The 25,397-nt window shown below is 46.0% G+C and overlaps 1 protein-coding gene across 1 annotated transcript in view; it reads left to right on the top strand.

The window, feature by feature from the left end:
• LOC109872521 (cotranscriptional regulator FAM172A homolog) overlaps positions 1-24,453 on the top strand; it is a 363,856-nt gene extending 339,403 nt beyond the window's left edge. The window contains exon 11 of the mRNA XM_031817675.1: positions 21,800-24,453. Coding sequence (XP_031673535.1) covers positions 21,800-21,960 — 161 coding nt within the window. The 3' untranslated portion in view covers positions 21,961-24,453. The remainder of the gene's footprint in view (positions 1-21,799) is intronic.
• The last annotated feature ends 944 nt before the right edge of the window (positions 24,454-25,397 follow it).

The following is a 25,397-nucleotide window of genomic DNA, read 5'->3' as shown; positions in this document are numbered from 1 at the left end:
TGTGTGCGTGCCCATGTGTGTGCGCGTGCCTTGTGTGTGCGTGCCCATGTGGGCGCGTGCCTTGTGTGTGCGTGGTGCTGACTGATGCTGTCAGATAAGATCTTAAGCCCTGTTGTTGTGGCTGTCCTAGCCGTTGTCTAGCACGTGTGTGTTTCCCAGGTCGGGTACTGACAGTGTCTCGTCCTCTAGAGATCACTCTGACCTGGACACCACTCTGACCTGGACACCACTCTGACCTGGACACCACTATGACCTGGACACTCTATGACCTTGCACTGTGTGGTGGGTACTTGTATGTTTGTGTGTTTTAGGGTAGTAGGCAACATCCCTGTATACTTGTGTGTTTCAGGGTAGTAAGCAACATCCCTGTATACTTGTGTGTTGGTGTGTTTCAGGGTAGTAAGCAACATCCCTGTATACTTGTGTGGATTTCACTGTTCATGTATTGTGTGTGTTGTGAATTAGCATTTGTGTTGCGTTGCTCATCAGTGTTTCTTCATTTCAGGGAGTTAGTGTGGGGATCAGACAACCCAGACAGGCTTCTCCTCAGAGAGAAAGGCGAGAAGGAGAGGGGGAGCGAGAGAGACAGAGAGATAATTATTCTCTTTCTGACTCACATTCAATGAAAACTGCATACAGCTGCCTATCAAAGGTTAACTCTTCCCACCGGTTGTTTATACTACAAAGGAGAGACATTCAGGCGGCTGCTTTTTGGGTTTTGTTTGGATGTTTTCCACATGGTTCTGACCCGTGATTGACCCAGGACTTTGTTTTCCTAAAGTTAACTTTCAATCATAAAAGCCAGCTGTTGTTTTTGTTTGGTTGTGAACATCTCTCCACTAGCCTCCATCTGAGTCCACATTCCTCTCTCCTGCAAGCTGCTTCTGACACATCAGATTCACAGTTTCAATTTACAGTCATACTTTTAAAGCGTATCAGATGGTATACTTCAGTGACTCGGGAGAAAGCAGCTGATATTAGACATGTATTTCTGGGTTTATATTATCTCCACGGTCTGTCGTATGCACGTTTGTTCAACGTTCTTCTGTCCGTTTGCTTCCAACATTACCATGGGTTTCGGTTCATTTCCCAAGACTCCAACTTCACAAGACTAATGTTCCTGTTTACAGTTTATCTGTTGAATTGAATTGTATTTGAATACTAACTATGGTCAAAAATGTATTGCTTTGGGAAAATGTATTGAGTTGGGAAGATACAGATGTTTTTAGTAGACAAAAGGACATACAGTTGAAGTGGGAAGTTTACGTACACTTAGGTTGGAGTCATTAAAAGTCATTTTTCAACCACTCCACAAATTTCTTGTTAACAAACTATAGTTTTGGCAAGTCGGTTAGGACATCTACTTTGTGCATGAAACAAGTAATTTTTCCAAAAATTGTTTAAGGACAGATTATTTCACTTATAATTCACTGTATCACAATTCCAGTGCGTCAGAAGTTTACATACACAAAGTTGACTGTGCCTTTAAACAGCTTGGAATTTTCCAGAAAATGTCATGGCTTTAGAAGCTTCTGATAGGCTAATTGACATAATTTGAGTCAATTGGAGGTGTACCTGTAGATGTATTTCAAGGCCTACCTTCAAACTCAGTGCCTCTTTGCTTGACATCATGGGAAAATCTAAAGAAATCAGCCAAGACCTCAGAAAATATATAGTAGATTTCCACAAGTCTGGTTCATCATTGGGAGCAATTTCCAAACGCCTGAAGGTACCACATTCATCTGTACAAACAATAGTACGCAAGTATAAACACCATGGGACCATGCAGCTGTCATACTGCTCAGGAAGGAGGCGCGTTCTGTCTCCTAGAGATGAACGTCCTTTGTTTAAAAAGTGCAAATCAATCCCAGAACAACAGCTGGAGGAAACCGGTACAAAAGTATCTATATCCACAGTAAAACGAGTCCTATATCGACATAACCTGAAAGGCCGCTCAGCAAGGAAGAAGCCACTGCTCCAAAACCACCATTAAAATCTTATGCCTATGCTGCTCTGTACCATCACTCATTCACATATCCTTATGTACATATTCTTTATCCCCTTACACTGTGTATAAGACAGTAGTTTTTTGGAACTGTTAGTTAGATTACTTGTTCGTTATTACTGCATTGTCGGAACTAGAAGCACAAGCATTTCGCTACACTCGCATTAACATCTGCTAACCATGTGTATGTGACAAATAAAATTTGATTTGATTTGATTTGAAAAAGCCAGACTACGGTTTGCAACTGCACATGGGAACAAAGATTGTACTTTTTCGATAAATGTCCTCTTGTCTGATGAAACAAAAATAGAACTGTTTGGCCATAATGACCATTGTTATGTTTGGAGGAAAAAGGGGGAGGCTTGCAAGCCGAAGAACACCATCTCAAGCGTGAATCACGGGGGTGGCAGCATGATGTTGTGGGGGTGCTTTGCTGCATTAGGGACTGGTGCACTTCACAAAATAGATGGCATCATGACAAGGAAAATTATGTTGATATATTGAAGCAACATCTCAAGACATCACTCAGGAAGTTAAAGCCTTGTCGCAAATGTGTCTTCCAAATGGACAATGACCCCAAACATACTTCCAAAGTTTGGGCAAAATGGTTTAAAGACAACAAAGTCACAAAGCCCTGACCTCAATCCCAAAGAAAATGTGTGGGCAGAACTGAAAAAAGCGTGTGCGAGCAAGGAGGCCTACAAACCTGACTCAGTTACACCAGCTCTGCCAGGAGGAATGGGACAAAATTCACTCAACTTGTTGTGGGAAGCTTGTGGAAGGCTACCCGGAACGTTTGACCCAAGCTAAACAATTTAAAGGCAATGCTACCAAATACTAATTGAGTGTACGTAAACTTCTGACCCACTGGGAATGTGATGAAACAAATAAAAGCTGAAATAAATCATTCTCTCTCCTATTATTCTGACATTTCACATTCTTAAAATAAAGTGGTGAGCCTAACTGACATACTAGGACTAAATATCAGGAATTGTGAAAATCTGAGTTTAAATGTATTTGGCTAGGGTGTATGTAATCTTCCGACTTCAACTGTAGCTCACCTATTTGGGAGCAGTAAATGTTTCCCTTATTCACCTACACACAATATACTGCATGCCCACATACTTTACTCTCAGTCTTACACACGCAAACACACACACACACAAACACACACACTTGAGGCCACATGTTGTAGCGCTGCCTGGGAAAGTGATAGTTGGTGAAAGGAAGCTCTGGAGAGTGAGTTGTCTCTTCAGATGTCATGGAGGGGTGCCTCTCTCTCTACCTCGCTTTCTCTCTATCCTCCCCTTTCTTCCTCTCTCCTACTCCCCCTCTCCCTTTTCTCTCGCCCTCTCTTTCTTGTTCCCACTTGCTCTCTCAAATCATGCTGGCCTCCAGTGGTATCCAGACAGGCCAAGGACAAAGTGGAGATAGTGTGCTAGCAGAGAACAGGGGTTTGTTTTATGTGGAGCTGTGGCAGTGCTCTTTGATGCTGCTCCTCTCCTCAGCCCTGACAGATCATAGCCTTCCCTCCCTCCCTCCCTCCCTCAGCTCCTCGACCCTAGCTAGCTAGCCCGCTACACCTCAACACTGTAGAGTACATAGCACAGGTCACACACACACACACACACACCATGATCCCAGACATCACAAACATAACTTAAACATAAACACTCAGCCTCAGACGTGCTCATGGTCTCTCACACACATACACACACAGATATTGCTGACCCCCAGATGCCGCCCGCCCCACCACACACACGCACACTACATACACACAGACACACACATTACACACACACACCACTACACGCACACACATAAAGAGACCCCGGAGCCAGACTGCTGCTGTCTGAATGTGATGCGGCTGAAACAAAGAGGGGAAATCCTCCTTACACAAGCCCGTCCATCACTGGGCCATCTCGCTGCCCCCGCACACGTGGGCGCCTCCACCCCATTCCATAATGCTCCCTCCTCCCCAGACCCCTGGCTCCAGTCGGAGTCACCTGGCACAGGGAAACACGCAGACAGGAAGCTGGAGTGGAGTCTCTGTCGGGCTGTGCCTCCGCGCTCACTATGGACTGATCACAGCTGGACCGCTCCACTTCCTCCTCCTCTCTAGTAAACAGTCCCCTTACATCTGAAAACCTTCCGCCATGCTCAGTGTAACATCGCTCATGTTTTGATGTGAGTGGGAATGTGTCTGTCTGTGTGTGTGTGTGTGTGTGTGTGTGTGTGTGTGTGTGTGTGTGTGTGTGTGTGTGTGTGTGTGTGTGTGTGTGTGCGTGGAAGCTGCGTACTTGGTGGTTGCTGTGTATTAACAGTGTGTTCCATTGGTTTCATCCCAACGACTGCAGACCTTCATCATAGAGGAGGACCGTTTCGACCCATAATGCATCTCTACTGTATACGACCTCACAACTAAATCACCTTGTTTATGTTCTCCTCTCAATCTTTCCCTGCCGCTCTGTTTGCCTTCAGACACACACACTCAGAGGGGTTGTCCCCTGCTCTCGCTGAGTGTGTGTGAACTCCATTAGCACATTCCCAGATAGGGCCAGGGTTCTCTTATCTGTGGTCACATATTAATTACACTTTGTTCCCTTAAGTGATCTATTTCAGAACCGCCCTTCGCCGCCGACTCCAGCCTATCTCGACCCTCACCCCAGCTCTCCCCGGCTCCTCACCCCTCTGATAAGAGCTCTAATGTGGGGCTGGCTGGGTCACGCCCCCCTCTCCACCTTCCATACATAACCAGTTGTTTGTCTGTCTGTTCATGGCAGGACAGGCGCCTCCAAGCTCACCTCTAACAGGGTGACAACAAGATGGCCGCCCACGCACCCCTCCCTCCTCTGTCTGGGGAATGTATAGACACACACGAACCGCAGCGGGGGTCTAGTAAACGCGCTTGCACACACACACACAGATCTTGTACCACATTTAACACTGTGAAAGCTGTGTCAGAAACAAAGTAATTTATTAATTACTCCCTAATCCTCAACACTGTGCTATCCCCAGGTATACCAGCCAGTCACTTATCCACACACATCAATTCTCACACTCCGCCACAGCCAGCGCCGCATGGCTAGTACACACAAAAAAACACACACATAGAGAAAAGCAGAGCCTGTACCCTTGTGAGCTCTAGCCCATGGTAAGGGGGACACCCCTACACACACATACACCCCCCCCCCCTCTCTCTCTCTCTCTCTCTCTCTCTCTCTCTCTCTCTCAATTCAATTCAATTCAATTCAAGGGCTTTATTGGCATGGGAAACATGTGTTAACATTGCCAAAGCAAGTGAGGTAGACAACATACAAAGTGAATATATAAAGTGAAAAACAACAAAAATGAACAGTAAACATTACACATACAGAAGCTCCAAAACAGTAAAGACATTACAAATGTCATATTATATATATATACAGTGTTCTAACAATGTACAAATGGCTAAAGGACACAAGATAAAATAAATAAGCATAAATATGGGTTGTATTTACAATGGTGTTTGTTCTTCACTGGTTGCCCTTTTCTCGTGGCAACAGGTCACAAATCCTGCTGCTGTGATGGCACACTGTGGAATTTCATTTTCTCTCTCTTTCTCTCTCTTTCTCTCTCTTTCTCTCTCTTTCTCTCTCTCTCTTTCTCTCTTTCTCTCTCTCCGTCTTTCTCTCTCTTTCTCTCTCTCTTTCTCTGTCTTTCTCTGTCTCTCTCTCTCCGTCTCCGTCTCTCTCTCTCTCTCTCTCTCTCTCTCTCTGTCTCTCTATCTCTCTCTCCGTCTCCGTCTCTCTCGCTCTCTCTCTCACTCAGTCACTCACTTACACACTCCAGATAAATACAGTATATTGTGCTGGTAGCTCCTTAGTTGTGTTATTATTTTAGTGTTTCTTTGTCTTATTTACTAGAAATGTCTTTACTCATAAGACTTATGAGCTCATTTTGTGTAGCCTCTGTGTATGTTTTTTTATTCCGAGGTGTATGTCTCCAGTGTTTGTGGCCTGTGCATTGGGGAGATGCTAAGTTGTGAGAAGCTGCCAGCGGTAGGCAAGCGAGTGGTGTTTTAATTGTTGCCGGCGTGGCCCCGGTGGGGTTAGACATGGTAACGTGTGGGAGCGGAGCTCACTGTCTTTCAGCACTCCGTCTCACCTGAGCCCCAACGGGCCTTGGGTGATTCACTGTTAGAAATGACAGGAAACCGCGTGTATGTGTGTGTGTGTGTGTGTGCGCGCCAAGGCATTGTTCTGAAGTGTAGGGAGGGATGTTGTGAGGGTCTTTGAAGGCATCGTCTTTAAGCATTAGGGAGGTGTGTGCTCTCCCTCGTATTGTGTCAAAGTAGAGCAGAGGTTGTGTGTGAGAGTGTCTGTGAATGTGTGAGTGTATTGTGTTTAAGTAGAGGGGAGGGGAGAGAGAGTGTGTAGTGAGAGTGAAGGTGGTGGTTGAGACTGTCTGGGGCTCAGTCCTGACTGGAGACCCAGTAACAGCTTGTGTTTCTCAGTCTCACTATGTGTATGTGTGTGTGTATATGGGATGGCTTATTATGTTTAAGAGCAAAGGTGTGTGTGTGCGTGTGTGCGTGCGTACATATGAATGTCTGTGTGTGCATGTATGTGAGGGTGTCTGTGTTTGGCAGGGTTGTGTGTGGCTCCATCGTGACCCTGGCTCTGGATCCTGTTCTCCTGCTAATGGACAGTCTTTATGGGCCTCACTTAGACACTCACTTCTTTTGAGCCACACTAAGGCTGGGCATGAAAACAGACCATTCCCCCTCAATGGGCCAAAAACAAAACCGTGTCAGGCGAGCTAGCAGACCCAGAGTGTTTACCATTGAAATCCCCACTGATGATGACCCAGATCAAACACAGGGCCTGACAGAGAGGCAGACCTTATGTTTACATTGACAGCCTCTTTTCATACACTCTACTAATCTTGGTGCACACAGATATAGTGTACTAAACTCACATCCATAAAATCTCGGTTCAGGTGGGAATTTCACTGCAGAATGAGTTATTACAGACCTGTAGCACTCACGTCCGTAGCCATGAAGTGCTTTGAAAGGCTGGTAATGGCTCACATCAACACCATTATCCCAGAAACCCTAGACCCACTCCAATTTGCATACCGCCCAAACAGATCCACAGATGATGCAATCTCTATTGCACTCCACACTGCCCTTTCCCACCTGGACAAAAGGAACACCTATGTGAGAATGCTGTTCATTGACTACAGCTCAGCGTTCAACACCATAGTACCCTCAAAGCTCATCACCAAACTAAGGATCCTGGGAGTAAACACCTCCCTCTGCAACTGGATCCTGGACTTCCTGACAGGCCGCCCCCAGGTGGTGAGGGTAGGTAGCAACACACGCTGCCACGCTGATCCTCAACACTGGAGCTCCCCAGGGGTGCGTGCTCAGTCCCCTCCTGTACTCCCTGTTCACCCACGACTGCATGGCCAGGCACGACTCCAACACCATCATTAAGTTTGCTGACGACACAACAGTTGTAGTCCTGATCACCGACAACGACGAGACAGCCTATAGGGAGGAGTTCAGAGACCTGGCCGGGTGGTGCCAGAATCACACCCTATCCCTCAACGTAACCAAGACTAAGGAGTTGATTGTGGACTACAGGAAAAGGAGCACCGAGCACATCCCCATTCTCATCGACGGGGCTGTAGTGGAGCAGGTTGAAAGCTTCAAATTGTCCACATCAAAAACAAACTAGATTGGTCCAAACACACCAAGACAGTCGTGAAGAGGGCACGACAAAGCCTATTCCCCCACAGGAAACTAAAAAGATTTGGCATGTGTCCTGAGATCCTCAAAAGGTTCTATAGCTGCAACATCAAGAGCATCCTGACCGGTTGCATCACTGCCTGGTACGGCAATTGCTCGGCATCCGACCGCAAGGCACTTCAGAGGGTAGTGCGTACGGCCCAGTACATCACTGGGGCAAAGCTGCCTGCCATCCAGGACCTCTACACCAGGCGGTGTCAGAGGAAGTCCCTAAAAAATGTCAAAGACCCCAGCCACCCCAGTCATAGACTCTACTACCGCATGGCAAGCGGTACCGGAGTGCCAAGTCTAGGACAAAAAGGCTTTTCAACAGTTTTTACCCCCAAGCCATAAGACTCCTGAACAGGTAACCAAATGGTTACCCGGACTATTTGCATTGTGTGCCACCCCAACCCCTCTTTTACGCTGCTGCTACTCTCTGTTTATCTTATACGCATAGCCACTTTAACTATACATTCATGTACATACTACCTAAATTGGCCCGACCAACCAGTGCTCCCGCACATTGGCTAACCGGGCTATCTGCATTGTGTCCCACGACCTGCCATCCCCTCTTTTTACGCTTCTGCTACTCTCTGTTCATCATATATGCACAGTCACTTTAACGATACCTACATGTACATAGTACCTCAATAGGCCTGACTAACAGGTGTCTGTATATATCCTTGCTACTCTTTTTTCAAATGTCTTTCTACTGTTGTTTTATTTCTTTACTTACCAACACACACACACACACACACCTTTTTTTCTCACCATTGGTTAGAGCCTGTAAGTAAGCATTTCACTGTAAGGTCTACACCTGTTGTATTCGGTGCACGTGACAAATAAACTTTGATTTGATTTATTGATAAATGATTCTATGATTAGATACACACTGTATTCCATCGATACAGGTTGTTGATTCAAGCCATACACCGTGGTTGATGCTACTTGATGCTACTTGATGCTACTTGATGCTACTTGATGCTACCTTTTCAAAGGTGGATATACAGTTCCTGTCCGAAATAAATTCAACCTCGCTGCGGTAAAAACAAACAATTGCCACAATAACATGTTTCTGTCCTCCTGATCAAATATCAATACCTTCTAGATATTAATTCCTATTGATCAATGGTATTAATTCATCTGCATACCATCTGCATACCACCTTCTACAGTCAAGTCGTTATTGTCAAAGCCTCACATTTTGCAGCTGTAATATTAGACGTTAGAACGTGTTTCATTTTGTTATAATATTACAATTAAACATGCACTGATGCTTGCTATGGCACCTGTACCGCGCTGCATGGGTCCAAAACATTCAGGAAATGTAGCTTCTTATAGGCAAGGACTATATTGTGTCCTTGGTAAGGTTTGAATGGTCTATATTTCACCGTTCCAACAATACCATTTTGAACAGAAGACTGAGAGTGACGACTGAGAGTGAAGACTGAGAGTGACAACTGAGAGTGACGACTGAGAGTGACGACTGAGAGTGAAGACTGAGAGTAACGACTGAGAGTGAAGACTGAGAGTAACGACTGAGAGTGACGACTGAGAGTGACGACTGAGAGTGACGACTGAGAGTGACGACTGAGAGTGAAGACAGAGTGAAGACTGAGAGTGAAGACAGAGTGAAGACTGAGAGTGAAGACTGAGTGACGACTGAGAGTGACGACTGAGAGACGACTGAGAGACGACTGAGAGTGACGACTGAGAGTGAAGACAGAGTGAAGACCGAGAGTGAAGACTGAGAGTGAAGACAGAGAGTGAAGGCAGAGAGTGACGGCTGAGAGTGAAGGGTGAGAGTGAAGACAGAGTGACGACTGAGAGTGACGACTGAGAGTGAAGACTGAGAGTGAAGACAGAGTGAAGACTGAGAGTGAAGACTGAGTGACGACTGAGAGTGACGACTGAGAGACGACTGAGAGACGACTGAGAGTGACGACTGAGAGTGAAGACAGAGTGAAGACTGAGAGTGAAGACTGAGAGTGAAGACTGAGAGTGAAGACAGAGAGTGAAGACAGAGAGTGACGGCTGAGAGTGAAGGGTGAGAGTGAAGACAGAGTGAAGACAGAGTGACGACTGAGAGTGACGACTGAGAGTGAAGACTGAGAGTGACGACTGAGAGTGACGACTGAGAGTGAAGACTGAGAGTGAAGACTGAGAGTGAAGACTGAGTGACGACTGAGAGTGACGACTGAGAGTGACGACTGAGAGTGACGACTGAGAGTGACGACTGAAAGTGACGACTGAGAGTGACGACTGAGAGTGACGACTGAGAGTGAAGACTGAGAGTGACGACTGAGAGTGACGACTGAGAGTGAAGACTGAGAGAAGACAGAGTGACGACTGAGAGTGACGACAGAGTGACGACTGAGAGTGACGACAGAGTGACGACTGAGAGTGAAGACAGAGTGAAGACAGAGTGAAGACTGAGAGTGACGAATGAGAGTGAAGACTGAGAGTGACGACTCAGAGAGAAGACAGAGTGAAGACAGAGTGAAGACTGAGAGTGAAGACTGAGAGTGACGACTGAGAGTGACGACTGAGAGTGACGACTGAGAGTGAAGACTGAGAGTGAAGACTGAGAGTGAAGACTGAGAGTGACGACTGAGAGTGACGACTGAGAGTGACGACTGAGAGTGACGACTGAGAGTGAAGACTGAGAGTGAAGACTGAGAGTGACGACTGAGAGTGACGACTGAGAGTGAAGACAGAGTGAAGACAGAGTGAAGACAGAGTGACGACAGAGTGACGACTGAGAGTGAAGACTGAGAGTGAAGACAGAGAGTGAAGACTGAGAGTGACGACTGAGAGTGACGACTGAGAGTGAAGACAGAGTGAAGACAGAGTGAAGACTGAGAGTGACGAATGAGAGTGAAGACTGAGAGTGACGACTCAGAGAGAAGACAGAGTGAAGACAGAGTGAAGACTGAGAGTGACGACAGAGTGACGACTGAGAGTGAAGACAGAGTGAAGACAGAGTGAAGACTGAGAGTGACGAATGAGAGTGAAGACTGAGAGTGACGACTCAGAGAGAAGACAGAGTGAAGACAGAGTGAAGACTGAGAGTGAAGACTGAGAGTGACGACTGAGAGTGACGACTGAGAGTGACGACTGAGAGTGAAGACTGAGAGTGAAGACTGAGAGTGAAGACTGAGAGTGACGACTGAGAGTGACGACTGAGAGTGACGACTGAGAGTGACGACTGAGAGTGAAGACTGAGAGTGAAGACTGAGAGTGACGACTGAGAGTGACGACTGAGAGTGAAGACAGAGTGAAGACAGAGTGAAGACAGAGTGAAGACAGAGTGACGACAGAGTGACGACTGAGAGTGAAGACTGAGAGTGAAGACAGAGAGTGAAGACTGAGAGTGACGACTGAGAGTGACGACTGAGAGTGAAGGCTGAGAGTGAAGGCTGAGAGTGAAGGCTGAGAGTGACGGCTGAGAGTGAAGGCTGAGAGTGACGACTGAGAGTGAAGACTGAGAGTGAAGACTGAGAGTGACGACTGAGAGTGAAGGCTGAGAGTGACGACTGAGAGTGAAGACTGAGAGTGAAGACTGAGAGTGACGACTGAGAGTGACGACTGAGAGTGAAGACTGAGAGTGACGACTGAGAGTGAAGACTGAGAGTGACGACTGAGAGTGACGACTGAGAGTGAAGACTGAGAGTGACGACTGAGAGTGGCTCACTGAAGAAGAAAGTGAGAGAGATGCTGAAGTTTTGCTTGAGCATGTGTTGTGATTTGTTTGATAGTGTCATTTTTTATTGAAGCCTCATTGGTGGGTTCCCAATTAGAATGTCCTGTATTGAACATAGAGAAGTGTCATGGACAGATCTGCCTCAAGAAAGAGTTTTAAGCAGGACTTAAACCCTACTTACATCGTACCACCAATAGACCATAGAATGTTGTTGTAAATGTATGAATTCATTAATAAAATCTAAAGCATATTACCTGTATCCATACTCAGATTTGATTAAGGCTGTGAAATATATGTTTTTTCTCAATAGCCTTCTTCAACTTGAACAGAAGGGAAAGTGAATGGAGGACAAATAGACCCCTTAGCCTTTAGATGAGAACCAGAGAATGTCTGACTAATACAGATATTTATTGAAACAGTGCATTGTGTAGAGGAGTTGAGGGCCATGTTTCTGAAGGCCTTCTAGAGTGGGGGCCCTTGTCTCTGATGCACACGGTGACCCTGGAGAGAGAAGCCGCTTGACATTGAGAGGTGTTGTTGGGGTGGGCACATGTTTGGGCTTCGATTTTACTGAAGTGGACACTGGAGAATCAGACACTCGTATCCAATAGCGTGCTGCCCTTGGGCTCGGGTTATCTTGTAAATACTCTGCTCCAAGTCTATCAAAGCAGTGTCCTTTAAAGTGGCCAAGGCCAGTCATTCACTTTAAAATAAAAAAGCACTCTGTCTCCGAGCAGGGTGGGGGAGAGAGAGTAGGAGTGTGTGTTGTGTCATCCATTATTTGGTGGCTCTGGTCTCCCAGGTTCCACCGTGTGATGATTTGAATAGTATGAGCACAAACGAAGAGACGATTTGAACAAGTTAATGTGAAAATATCTCTCTCTCTCTTTCTCAACCTCTCTCTTTTATCCAGTCCCATCAGCAGCCCCCGCACTAGCCATTCTGGTTCCTCATCTCCGGATGCGTGATGAGTTTTTCCTTGTTTTCTCCAAAAGCAAACACAATAATAATAATAATAAAGAAACAATTAAAAGCAGTATGATAGACAGGAAATACTAACAGACCCCACTTACCAGCAACCATTGCATTACAATGGCAGTGGTAATGCTGTTTTGATGAAATGCTGTGTTTCGGTAATTTGTGTCCGTGTGTGTGTCCGTGTGTGTGTGTGTGTGTGTGTGTGTGTGTGTGTGTGTGTGTGTGTGTGTGTGTGTGTGTGTTTTTTTGTTTGAGGGGATGTGAGTGGGATTAATCTATTGATTTGATTAAAGTAAAACGAAATACAGTGGGGTCACAGGGAACCACTAATATCATGATTCAATCAGACTTCAGTGTTATCGTTATGATTGGAAGGAGTTCCTCGGATGGTGAAGGGAACCGGGAGAAGGCCTACATTTAGGTTGAAATCAATCAGTTAGACCGTAGCCTTGTTTCCGTGCTCTGTGAGTGGGGACAAAGTTGTGCAGGCGCGCTGAGTGACCCTGACACCTGCTATGACCTCTCTTGACCAGGTGGGGCCATCTGACAGGCAAACAAAATGGCCCCACTCACCCGAATGGCCCCACACGGCGCCACAAACCCTGCGTTGCCCCACACACCTCACACGGGAGATAAACTAATAAGAGCCCCCATCAGGAGCGGACATTCGATCGTCTAACAAGCAGGACACAGAAAGCTTTTCCCCACCTCTGATCTATGCAATGGATAGTTTCCACAAACACGGTCAGATATTGTTACAGCACAACCACCCATCACTTCAACATCCAAACGGGATAGAATGAGCTTCGATTACCTTTTGAAAAGACAAATACCACACTCAATTTGTGTTTAATCGTTTTTAACAGAAACAATTTAACATGATAAAACGGGTGCTTATAGTCCCTGTACTTGCAGAATATTAAATGAGAGTTTGATATTTTATTATCCTGGTTTTCAGGATAATATCTTGTTTTGTAAAGTTCCTGTCGATTTAAATGTCACGTCTAGGGAAATTATTAAGCTTTTTAAATGTACGAAATTAACTCCAAGTGGGCTGTCCTGTGCCTTTTACTAAGGAGTGGCTTCTGTCTGGCCAGTCTGCCATAAAGGCCTGATTGGTGGAGTGCTGTAGAGATGGGAGAACCTTCCAGAAGGACAACCATCTCCACAGAAGAACTCTGGAGCTCTGTCAGAGTGACCATCGGGTTCTTGGTTACCTCCCTGACCAGTGCTCTGTTTGGCCAGGCGGCCAGCTCTAGGAAAAGTCTTGGTTTTTCCAAACTTCTTCCATTTAGGAATGATGGAGGCCACTGTGTTCTTGGGGACCTTCAATTCTGAGAAATGTTTTGGTACCCTTCCCCAGATCTGTGCCTCGACACAATCATGTCTCGGATCTCTACGGACAATTCCTTCTACCTCATGGCTTGGTTTTTGCTCTGACATGCATTGTCAACTGTGGGTCTTTTATAGACAGGTATTTGCCTTTCCAAATCATGTCCAATCAATTGAATTTACCACAGGTGTTCTCCAATCATGTTGTAGAAACATCTCAAGGATGATCAATGGAAACAGGATGCACCAGAGCTCAATTTCGAGTCTCATGGCAACGGGTCTGAATACTTCTGTAAATAAGGTGTTTCTGTTTTTTTGTTTTTTTTAAACCTGTTTTTGCTTGTTCATTGTGGGGAATTGTGTGTAGCTTTATTAGGATTTTTTTTTAATCCATTTTAGAATAAGGCTTTAACTTAACAAAATGTGGACTGAGTGAAGGGGTCTGAATAATTTCTGAATGCACTGTATATCGCCCTTCATGCTCACATCAATGTATCAATATAATTAGGAATTATGAAAAGAAAGTTTGGGCATTAGTACACAAGCAATTAAGTGATGGGGCTTTAAATAATGTACCACATATGAAAACTAATTATAACCAGCTTGTTTCTTTGATTCAGTCTTTCTCTCTTATAGTCACTCGAGGTGTTACTTTGGCCCTTCAATCAACGACCGTTTGTTTTGAACTATCACAGTACATGACCACTTGTGACAGTATAGAGCATTCAGCGACTACTGAAGGGAAGAACGCATGGTCCACAGCTACAGAGCAGTTCATTATTCCCTCAAACACCTTTCGTTCTCTTACCTCATCCCACACCACTGATAACAATAGTGTGTGTGTGCGACTCACGACCGTGTAAGTCACATAGAGATCAAACAGCCAGTCAATTACCCTGAGAGGAATCCAGTGGCTGTGACAGGGGAGGCTAAGCATCTAGGATCAAATAGACTGCATCTGTTGGCGCTGTCTGTCACTGTCCACCATCAGAGAGGAGAACATAGAACAACCAATAGAGAGGCTTGGAGGGGTGAGAAAACACAGGTTAACCAATAGAGATGCTTAGATGGGTGAGAAAACACAGGTTAACCAATAAAGAGGCTTGGAGAGGTGAGAAAACACAGGTTAACCAATAGAGATGCTTGGAGGGGTGAAGGAACACAGGTTAACCAATAGAGAGGCTTGGAGGGGTGAAGGAACACAGGTTAACCAATAGAGAGGCTTGGAGGGGTGAAGGAACACAGGTTAACCAATAGAGAGGCTTGGAGGGGTGAAGCAACACAGGTTAACCAATAGAGAGGCTTGGAGAGGTGAGGGAACACAGGTTAACCAATAGAGAGGCTTGGAGGGGTGAAAGAACACAGCTTAACCAATAGAGAGGCTTGGAGAGTTGAGGGAACACAGGTTAACCAATAGAGAGGCTTGGAGGGGTGAAAGAACACAGCTTAACCAATAGAGAGGCTTGGCGAGGTGAGGGAACACAGGTTAACCAATAGAGAGGCTTGGAGGGGTGAAAGAACACAGCTTAACCAATAGAGAGGCTTGGAGAGGTGAGGGAACACAGGTTAACCAATAGAGAGGCTTGGAGAGGTGAGGGAACACAGCTTAACCAATAGAGAGGCTTGGAGAGGTGAGGGAACACAGGTTAACCAATAGAGAGGCTTGGAGAGGTGAGGGAACACAGCTTAACCAATAGAGAGGCTTGGAGAGGTGAGGGAACACAGGTTAACCAATAGAGAGGCTTAGAGGGGTGAAAGAACACAGGTTAACCAATAGAGAGGCTTGGAGAGGTGAGGGAACACAGGTTAACCAATAGAGAGGCTTGGAGAGGTGAGGGAACACAGCTTAACCAATAGAGAGGCTTGGAGGGGTGAGGGAACACAGCTTAACCAATAGAGAGGCTTGGAGAGGTGAGGGAACACAGGTTAACCAATAGAGAGGCTTAGAGGGGTGAAAGAACACAGGTTAACCAATAGAGAGGCTTGGAGAGGTGAGGGAACACAGGTTAACCAATAGAGAGGCTTGGAGAGGTGAGGGAACACAGGTTAACCAATAGAGAGGCTTGGAGGGGTGAAAGAACACAGGTTAACCAATAGAGAGGCTTGGAGGGGTGAGGGAACACAGGTTAACCAATAGAGAGGCTTGGAGGGGTGAAAGAACACAGGTTAATCAATAGAGAGGCTTGGAGGGGTGAGGGAACACAGGTTAACCAATAGAGAGGCTTGGAGGGGTGAGGGAACACAGGTTAACCAATAGAGAGGCTTGGAGAGGTGAGGGAACACAGGTTAACCAATAGAGAGGCTTGGAGGGGTGAAAGAACACAGCTTAACCAATAGAGAGGCTTGGCGAGGTGAGGGAACACAGGTTAACCAATAGAGAGGCTTGGAGGGGTGAAAGAACACAGCTTAACCAATAGAGAGGCTTGGAGAGGTGAGGGAACACAGGTTAACCAATAGAGAGGCTTGGAGAGGTGAGGGAACACAGCTTAACCAATAGAGAGGCTTGGAGAGGTGAGGGAACACAGGTTAACCAATAGAGAGGCTTGGAGAGGTGAGGGAACACAGCTTAACCAATAGAGAGGCTTGGAGAGGTGAGGGAACACAGGTTAACCAATAGAGAGGCTTAGAGGGGTGAAAGAACACAGGTTAACCAATAGAGAGGCTTGGAGAGGTGAGGGAACACAGGTTAACCAATAGAGAGGCTTGGAGAGGTGAGGGAACACAGCTTAACCAATAGAGAGGCTTGGAGAGGTGAGGGAACACAGGTTAACCAATAGAGAGGCTTGGAGGGGTGAAAGAACACAGGTTAACCAATAGAGAGGCTTGGAGGGGTGAGGGAACACAGGTTAACCAATAGAGAGGCTTGGAGGGGTGAAAGAACACAGGTTAACCAATAGAGAGGCTTGGAGAGGTGAGGGAACACAGGTTAACCAATAGAGAGGCTTGGAGAGGTGAGGGAACACAGGTTAACCAATAGAGAGGCTTGGCGAGGTGAGGGAACACAGGTTAACCAATAGAGAGGCTTGGAGAGGTGAGGGAACACAGCTTAACCAATAGAGAGGCTTGGAGAGGTGAGGGAACACAGGTTAACCAATAGAGAGGCTTGGAGGGGTGAAAGAACACAGGTTAACCAATAGAGAGGCTTGGAGGGGTGAGGGAACACAGGTTAACCAATAGAGAGGCTTGGAGGGGTGAAAGAACACAGGTTAACCAATAGAGAGGCTTGGAGAGGTGAGGGAACACAGGTTAACCAATAGAGAGGCTTGGAGAGGTGAGGGAACACAGGTTAACCAATAGAGAGGCTTGGCGAGGTGAGGGAACACAGGTTAACCAATAGAGAGGCTTGGAGGGGTGAAAGAACACAGGTTAACCAATAGAGAGGCTTGGAGGGGTGAGAGAACACAGGTTAACCAATAGAGAGGCTTGGAGAGGTGAGGGAACACAGGTTAACCAATAGAGAGGCTTGGAGGGGTGAAAGAACACAGGTTAATCAATAGAGAGGCTTGGAGGGGTGAGGGAACACAGGTTAACCAATAGAGAGGCTTGGAGGGGTGAGGGAACACAGGTTAACCAATAGAGAGGTCTTACAGATGGGTTATGGGGTCCATTCCTTGATTTGTGGAAATTGGAGAAGGGTGACCCCTGGATCTTACATAACTTTTAATTTAAAAAATATGTGGTGTACACAGCTCTGAGAGAAACCAGTAGGCTGGAGGTCTGGTGGTCAGGTTAGCTCTGAGAGAAGCCAGCAAGCCTGAAGTCTGGTGGTCAGGTTAGCTCTGAGAGAAACCAGTAGGCTGGAAGTCTGGTGGTCAGGTTAGCTCTGAGAGAAACCAGTAGGCTGGAAGTCTGGCGGTCAGGTTAGCTCTGAGAGAAACCAGTAGGCTGGAAGTCTGGCGGTCAGGTTAGCTCGGAGAGAAGCCAGCGAGCTGGAAGTCTGGTGGTCAGGTTAGCTCTGACAGAAACCAGTAGGCTGGAAGTCTGGTGGTCAGGTTAGCTCTGAGAGAAACCAGTCGACTGGAAGTCTGGCGGTCAGGTTAGCTCTGAGAGAAACCAGTAGGCTGGAAGTCTGATGGTCAGGTTAGCTCCGAGAGAAACCAGTAGGCTGGAAGTCTGATGGTCAGGTTAGCTCTGAGAGAAACCAGTAGGCTGGAAGTCTGGTGGTCAGGTTAGCTCTGAGAGAAACCAGTAGGCTGGAAGTCTGGCGGTCAGGTTAGCTCTGAGAGAAGCCAGTGAGCTGGAAGTCTGGTGGTCAGGTTAGCTCTGACAGAAATCAGTAGGCTGGTGTCTGGTGGTCAGGTTAGCTCTGAGAGAAACCAGTAGGCTGGAAGTCTGGTGGTCAAGTTAACTCTGAGAGAAGCCAGCGAGCCTGAAGTCTGGTGGTCAGGTTAGCTCTGACAGAAACCAGTAGGCTGGAAGTCTGGTGGTCAGGTTAGCTCTGAGAGAAACCAGTAGACTTGAAGTCTGGTGGTCAGGTTAGCTCTGAGAGAAACCAGTAGACTGGAAGTCTGGCGGTCAGGTTAGCTCTGAGAGAAGCCAGCGAGCCTGAAGTCTGGTGGTCAGGTTAGCTCTGAGAGAAACCAGTAGGCTGGAAATCTGGTGGTCAAGTTAACTCTGAGAGAAGCCAGCGAGCCTGAAGTCTGGTGGTCAGGTTAGCTCTGAGAGAAACCAGTAGGCTGGAAGTCTGGTGGTCAGGTTAGCTCTGAGAGAAACCAGTAGGCTGGAAGTCTGTTAGCTCTGAGAGAAACCAGTATGCTGGAAGTCTGGCGGTCAGGTTAGCTCTGAGAGAAACCAGTAGGCTGGAAGTCTGGTGGTCAGGTTAGCTCTGAGAGAAACCAGTAGGCTGGAAGTCTGTTAGCTCTGAGAGAAACCAGTAGGCTGGAAGTGTTTTAGCTCTGAGAGAAACCAGCAAGCTGGAAGTCTGGTGGTCAGGTTAGCTCTGAGAGAAACCAGTAGGCTGGAAGTCTGGTGGTCAAGTTAACTCTGAGAGAAGCCAGCGAGCCTGAAGTCTGGTGGTCAGGTTAGCTCTGAGAGAAACCAGTATGCTGGAAGTCTGGCGGTCAGGTTAGCTCTGAGAGAAACCAGTAGGCTGGAAGTCTGGTGGTCAGGTTAGCTCTGAGAGAAACCAGTAGGCTGGAAGTCTGTTAGCTCTGAGAGAAGCCAGCAAGCTGGAAGTTCGGTGGTCAGGTTAGCTCTGAGAGAAGCCAGCAAGCTGGAAGTTCGGTGGTCAGGTTAGCTCTGAGAGAAGCCAGCAAGCTGGAAGTTCGGTGGTCAGGTTAGCTCTGAGAGAAACCAGTAGGCTGGTGAGGGTCCTTCTCTAAAACAGCGTTCAGAACACACCACTGACAACAATCCATTAGCGTCCACACACTGCCTATTAAAGAAGGAGTAGACGAGGGCTGTAAAAGGCTGTTAGTTAGCGAGGCCCGGACGCCGGTAGACATCAGAGGCCTGCGCAAAGCCGCAGAGTGGGCGGAGCTCAAACGGGAGTCACCGGAGTGGCCTGGCTCATCAGCATATCGGCACGGAGACGCATTCCCGCTGACCCCGGCGCTGGGATCGGGCATAGCAGCTTGCGGCACTCCGGAGTTCAGTGCCGGTTTGAGGTGAAGAAAGGAGAGCCTTGGAATCGATCGCTCCTGAAGAAAGAAAGAAAAAACAACTTGTTAAGGAGCGATGAGACGGAAAAAAGAAGAGGAGAGATTCCTGTGCTTCAAATTGGATATAAATGATAGATGTGAGGTGCGAGCATGGCTGACTTTGTTTTCCAGGGGAGTGTGTTGTTGTGTTAAGCCCTACACAGGTAACACACTGTGGGTCTGGGGGTTGTTGACTCACTGATTGCTAGGCTAGTCAATCTGTCCTGAGGCAGTGATCATAGACTAGTCTGGTAAACCATGTACAGTGACTGCCAGGCCCAGAACAAACCAGACGAGACCAACCCAGCCCAGACCAGCCTGGGCCCTCACCCCTCCATCTCCATTATCACAGCCAGCCAGGTGGTCAATCTAATAAACATGGGGTCAATATAGCGGCCATCAGAGGACCCTCTTTGGAGGAGACCTTAAAGGTTATTTTTAATTGTATCCCTCCGGCCTGGTGCATGTAGAAGGGAGGAGAGGAGAGAACAGGATGAGAAGAGGAGGAGAGGAGAGAACAGGATGAGAAGAGGAGGAGAGGAGAGAACAGGATGAGAAGAGGAGGAGAGGAGAGAACAGGATGAGGAGAGGAGAGAACAGGAGGAGAAGAGGAGGAGAGGGCTCCCACTGAACTGGTATCCTGACCCATCAGCAAAGTAGCAAGGGCCCCATGAACTGATCTTATGAAGCTGTATTGGAAACAGGTACATAAGCCTGCTGATCTGGGAGTCTATTAGATGGCTAATACCGAGGAATAACACTGCTATGATGTCTGGATATTCACTTGGTGGACAAAATATTAAGAACACCTTCCTAATATTGAGTTGTACCCCCAGCCTCATTTCATCGGGCATGGACTCTACAAGGTGTTGAAAGCATTCCATACCCCTTTCAAAGGCAATCACATTTTTGGTCTTGCCCATTCACGCTCTGAATGGCGCACATACACAATCCATGTCTCAATTGTCTCAAGGCAAAATCCTTCTTTAACCTGTCTCCTCCCCTTCATCTACACTGATTGGAGTAGATTTAACAAGTGACAATAAGGGATCATATCTTTCACCTGGTCAATCTGTCATGGAAAGAGCAGGTGTTCTTAATGTTTTGTCCACTCAGTGTATACCCCCAAATGCATAAACCAACAAGCAGTCCCTATGCATCAACCTGTCTCTCCCTACTATGTGCTCACTACCCCAAACTGTGTATCTATGCTATAATAGAGTATAACACCATTGTATCACACTCTATACCGGTTTCTCGGAGATGGTGTCTGGGTACTGCTTCACAACACATTACAGTATGTTTCTAAGCAGCCTAGCCACCTGCTAGTAGGGAAATAAGTAGTGGTAGGGAGAAAAATTGATAGTTACATATTGGGATATTGTTTTTGACAATATATCGCCTTATTAGTTTTGCGCTAATCAGCTGTGCCTGCATGAAAACGCAACTATTTTTCCTTCATATCTTGCTGTCCATCATCTTTTTTAAATAGTGAGCAATGTTCATAATTTCTCATACTCTCTTGCCCCTCTGCAGCCAACATATATTGAGCAATATGTTTGGAACATCGAACCGTAAAAAACATAACGTAACGAATCAAAACACTTGTAGAATTGTGAGAATCACAATACATATCGTATCAGGAACTAAGTATTGAGAGGTCCCTGGCAATTCCCAGTCCTAGAAATAAGCCATTAGCCACTGGTTGTGATTGGTTGGTGAGGAGCTGGCAGTGGAGCAGCTGCAATAACAGAGGTGTTGTGTAGCAGCTTTCGCAGCGAAACAGCGAACCCCTGACCTCGGAAAGCCGAGAGGAACCCGAGGCGTGTGTACCAGATTTCAGGCTCCCCGTGACCCCAACATGGGAACTGGCTCACCTGGAGAGGGGAAACCGAGCCCCCCCCTCAGATCACCTGATATGCTGGCTGCCTTAGTGCCTTCTCACCACTGCCTCTTTCAAGCAACCCCGAGAATGAATGAATAACGGTCCACTGGTTTTGCTTAGTGCATCCATTGTGCATAACTCGCATTACATTAAGAGACAGACACGGGAGAGTATGTGGTGTGCACTATCATGAATCAAGTTGGATCAAATATTAAGACTATCCTGTTGGACTGCTGGGTCAGAAGTTAAAATGGATGTAATGTCCAATAAGCTTGTTGCTTGCAGTGGATACACGCTTAGCTACAGTATCCAGGTTTAGAGGGGAATTATGTTCTCTATTTACAAAATGATTTCTCTCTAGCCTGTTAAGTGTGTGTGGTGTAACTGTAGTGTATATTAGGCTTTATGTGACTATCCTCCCTCTGTTATTTCACAGTGGACGGAGTGTTAAACCCGTCTCTTTGTGCCTATGTATTGTGCAGGTACAGAGCGACACGAGCTGACATCATGGAGGAGTTTCAACTCCATCTTCCAGTTCTTCAGCAAGGCTCTACAGACTGGGGATGAGTACGAGGAGTCCTCCAACACGGTCACCACACGCAGCTCCCACAGGACCAAACATGAACACAACCACGACGACTAGAACTACACCAACAGGAGGGAAGTACGGGGGGAGGGTCAAATCCTCTCTATTTACCCTCCTTCCTTCCTTCCTCCCTCATCTTTGTGTGATCTCTCCCTTCCAGCTGAGCCCATCTCCCGGCTCGCAGATGCATTGTTTTACTGGCAGAGTGCGGGTTGGCGGTGGTGGTGTATACATCGCAATAGTGCTTTGCATTATTTCTAGATGAGTGCAACTGTCAAAGCAATATGGGCTGAGTGTTTGCGCTTACCATGGGCTGTGGCGCTTGGCTGTGGTCTGGGCCACGGAGCAGCGGCAGCGACTCAGATTAAGGCTGACAGGCGCTGTGCACAGTGCGCCGTGGTGCACCTCCAACTGTCCTGACATCACCCTGAATGAGCTAATGCCCCAGCAGCCCTGTCCACCACTCCCCGAGGTCCTAAAACCTGCCTGACCCACGGGTCTCACAGTCCTCCTCAACAAACACCACTCATACACTTAACCCATCCCTCAACCCAACCGCCCTCCCTCCCTCTCTCACTTCAACCCAACCCCCCACCCTCAACCCAACACAAACCCTCAACCCAACCCCCCTCCTTCACCTCAACCCAACCCACCCACCCTCAACCCAAACCCCCTCCCTCACCTCAACCCAACCCTCAACACAACCCCTCCTTCACCTCACCTCAACCCAACCCCCCACCCTCAACCCACCCCCCTCCTTCACCTCAACCCAACCCCCCCACCCTCAACCCAACCCCCCTCCTTCACCTCAACCCAACCCCAACCCCCACCCTCAACCCAACACACACCCTCAACCCAACCCCCCTCCTTCACCTCAACCAAACACACACCCTCACCACAAACAATGGTTTTAACTGTTGTAAACATGCTCCATTAACATTATAATTTTAATGTAAAGCAAATGTGTTGTTTTTATGTCTCCTTCCTTTACCCTTACCTTCCCCAAACACACACACTTTTTATAAAGACACATTTTCTGTCAAGTGTGGTCCTGTACCTTACTTTGGAAGGTTGCACTGCACTGTTTATGACAGCTGGGGTTCGGTTTTCTTTTACTTGGTTTTTTATCTTACTTTCTCTCAGTGTTTAGCTGGATTTTAATGGCCCTAATAACTTTTTGTATCAGACCAAATAAGGTGATTGGTGAAAGGTGAAAGAGTGATTGTCTATGATTTTTAATTTGTAAAAATGACATGTTTTACTGTACCTTTTTCCCCTGTTTGAGATCCATGAAATTGATGTCCCTGGATGATTGCATCTGATTAAACAAATAAAACAACCATAACCTGTGCTAGAAATGAAGAATTCAAGACACTGAGCACATTTAAAATAATTTAAAGCCCAGCATCAAAATGAGTTTTAGGTATATCTCATTTTAATAGAAACAAGAAGTCAACTTCAATATATCCCCTTGCACGTGTCGGGAAAGCCAAGATTTCAATATTCTCCTACACCTAGATGATATATGTGTTTATATATGTTGGAAGAAATGTAACACATTTATTTTCCAAAACACTTTCCTCACGTGCAAAACGGAAAAGTGACAAAGAAATCAGCACTGGCTCAGCCTTGCGTAATCTCAGTCTGCTGGGACATAAACAAGATCAAAAATACAGTATATTTCCACGACGTTTTGGTGAGTTATAAATCACTCAAAGTTTAATAGAATAGCCTTCTAATATGCCCAGATATTAGCCTAAACGAGACAAAAATTCTGTGATACACCTCCCGACACACCTACGGTCTACCCAGACATGCGTTACCTTTCCCCGGCTTCATGTGTTGAGGTATTTATGAGGGGAGATAAGACATGTTTTGGTATACATTTGACCTTTTTATTTCGGTGTGAATAACAGCCACTGGTGATATGTTGAGGCTTTTGTGGCTTATTAAACACTTAATTGCTTTTGTTAGTAATGAGAGCGCAGTCTGGACAGTTGTCATTTTTATATCATTTTTATTAATGACTCTTTGGATGTCACTCGAGAAGTTAACTTGTTTGATTTGGGGAATATGCATATTAACGGAGGAGTTTAATTTCAGGATACTGTTGACATGTGTGTTCCCTTCACACGAAGGAAAAAACTGTTGCTATTTTACTTCATTATGCATATTGTTGCCTTAGGAATAAAGAAGACACTATGTTGACTGGTATTTTTAATAAAAAACAACAAGCCATATGTGAATGGATCAAAAGTAATGGGAGCAGCCTTAAACCAAATCTAAAGCACAGTGGATATGTACATTGTGACTAATTCTAACAATTGCTCTTGAATATGTTATTGTTTCAGATTGTATCCGTTTTATTGATCCAAAAAGTCATGCTCACTATTAAGACATCCATGCTTTGTGAATAAATATAGCGTTTGAAAAACATTTTGTACCTTTTGTTTTTCCAATTTTTACATTGACTTAGTTTCAACTATTGCCTATTAAAATGTAATTATTTGTATGTCAAGTTAACTTTAATCATCCACCAATCGGCATGTGTTTCCTATGCACCATTCCCATCGATTACATATTTTTTGTAAATATGTCAGTTGCTAAAATGTTATTAAAAAGTTATAGAGTCGATGGAGTTTCCAACTACCACGTGGCCCATGGGGATTTTTTTTTCAAATACCCTGATACATATTTATAATTTTACATTTACGTCGTTTAGCAGACGCTCTGATCCAGAAACAATTAAGGTTAAGTGCCTTGCTCAAGGGCACGTTGACTGATTTTTCACCTAGTAGGCTCGGGATTCAAACCAGTGACTTTTCGGTTACTGGCCCAACGCTCCGCTAGGCTGCCTGGCCCTGTTTTTTGTAATACCATGGTCAATCTAACAGTTCTATTTGTTCTTCATTTAGGCTATGTTATATATCTATTTAGAAACCAACAAAAGGCATCGGCGAGGTAACCCATAGATTAGACTACATCATTCGGTAATAGAATAGTTTTTTCTTTATTTTACCACACATAACATGTTCATATAGGCTACGCTACCCAAGTCATAGGGGCAGGTTTGCTCAAGAGGGAAGGAAAAGAAGGTGAACGTTGAGAGAAGGTCGACCTTGGGAACTCTCTGTAGCCTGTTGAGCTGCCGCATCGGCTCACGAAGTGGGGAAGTTGAGCCTCGAGGAAAAGTGATCCGAGTCATCGTCTCACATAACAACAGCTATGAAACCTGACCGAGGAAGACGGTCCATCACTCAGGACGGAGGAGACCAGTCCTCAACAATTGGACTAGTGTTAGCCAAAGTAAATTCCTTCTTAAAAAGTGTAATGATTTTTTTTAGTATTAACATTGTCGCTTCAAGGAACGCTGATAGGACTGCAAAATAACATTCCTTGCCCTATAGCTATATTAAGTTAAGTTGTTTGGTTTCAAGTTTTTGGCTGCATAAGGTTTATTAGCCTGCACATCTAACGGAGAAAATATGCTTTCA

This window comes from Oncorhynchus kisutch, linkage group LG3, assembly GCF_002021735.2.
Source record: "Oncorhynchus kisutch isolate 150728-3 linkage group LG3, Okis_V2, whole genome shotgun sequence".
Taxonomy (NCBI): domain Eukaryota; kingdom Metazoa; phylum Chordata; class Actinopteri; order Salmoniformes; family Salmonidae; genus Oncorhynchus; species Oncorhynchus kisutch.
This window is presented reverse-complemented; position numbering and strand designations above follow the sequence as displayed.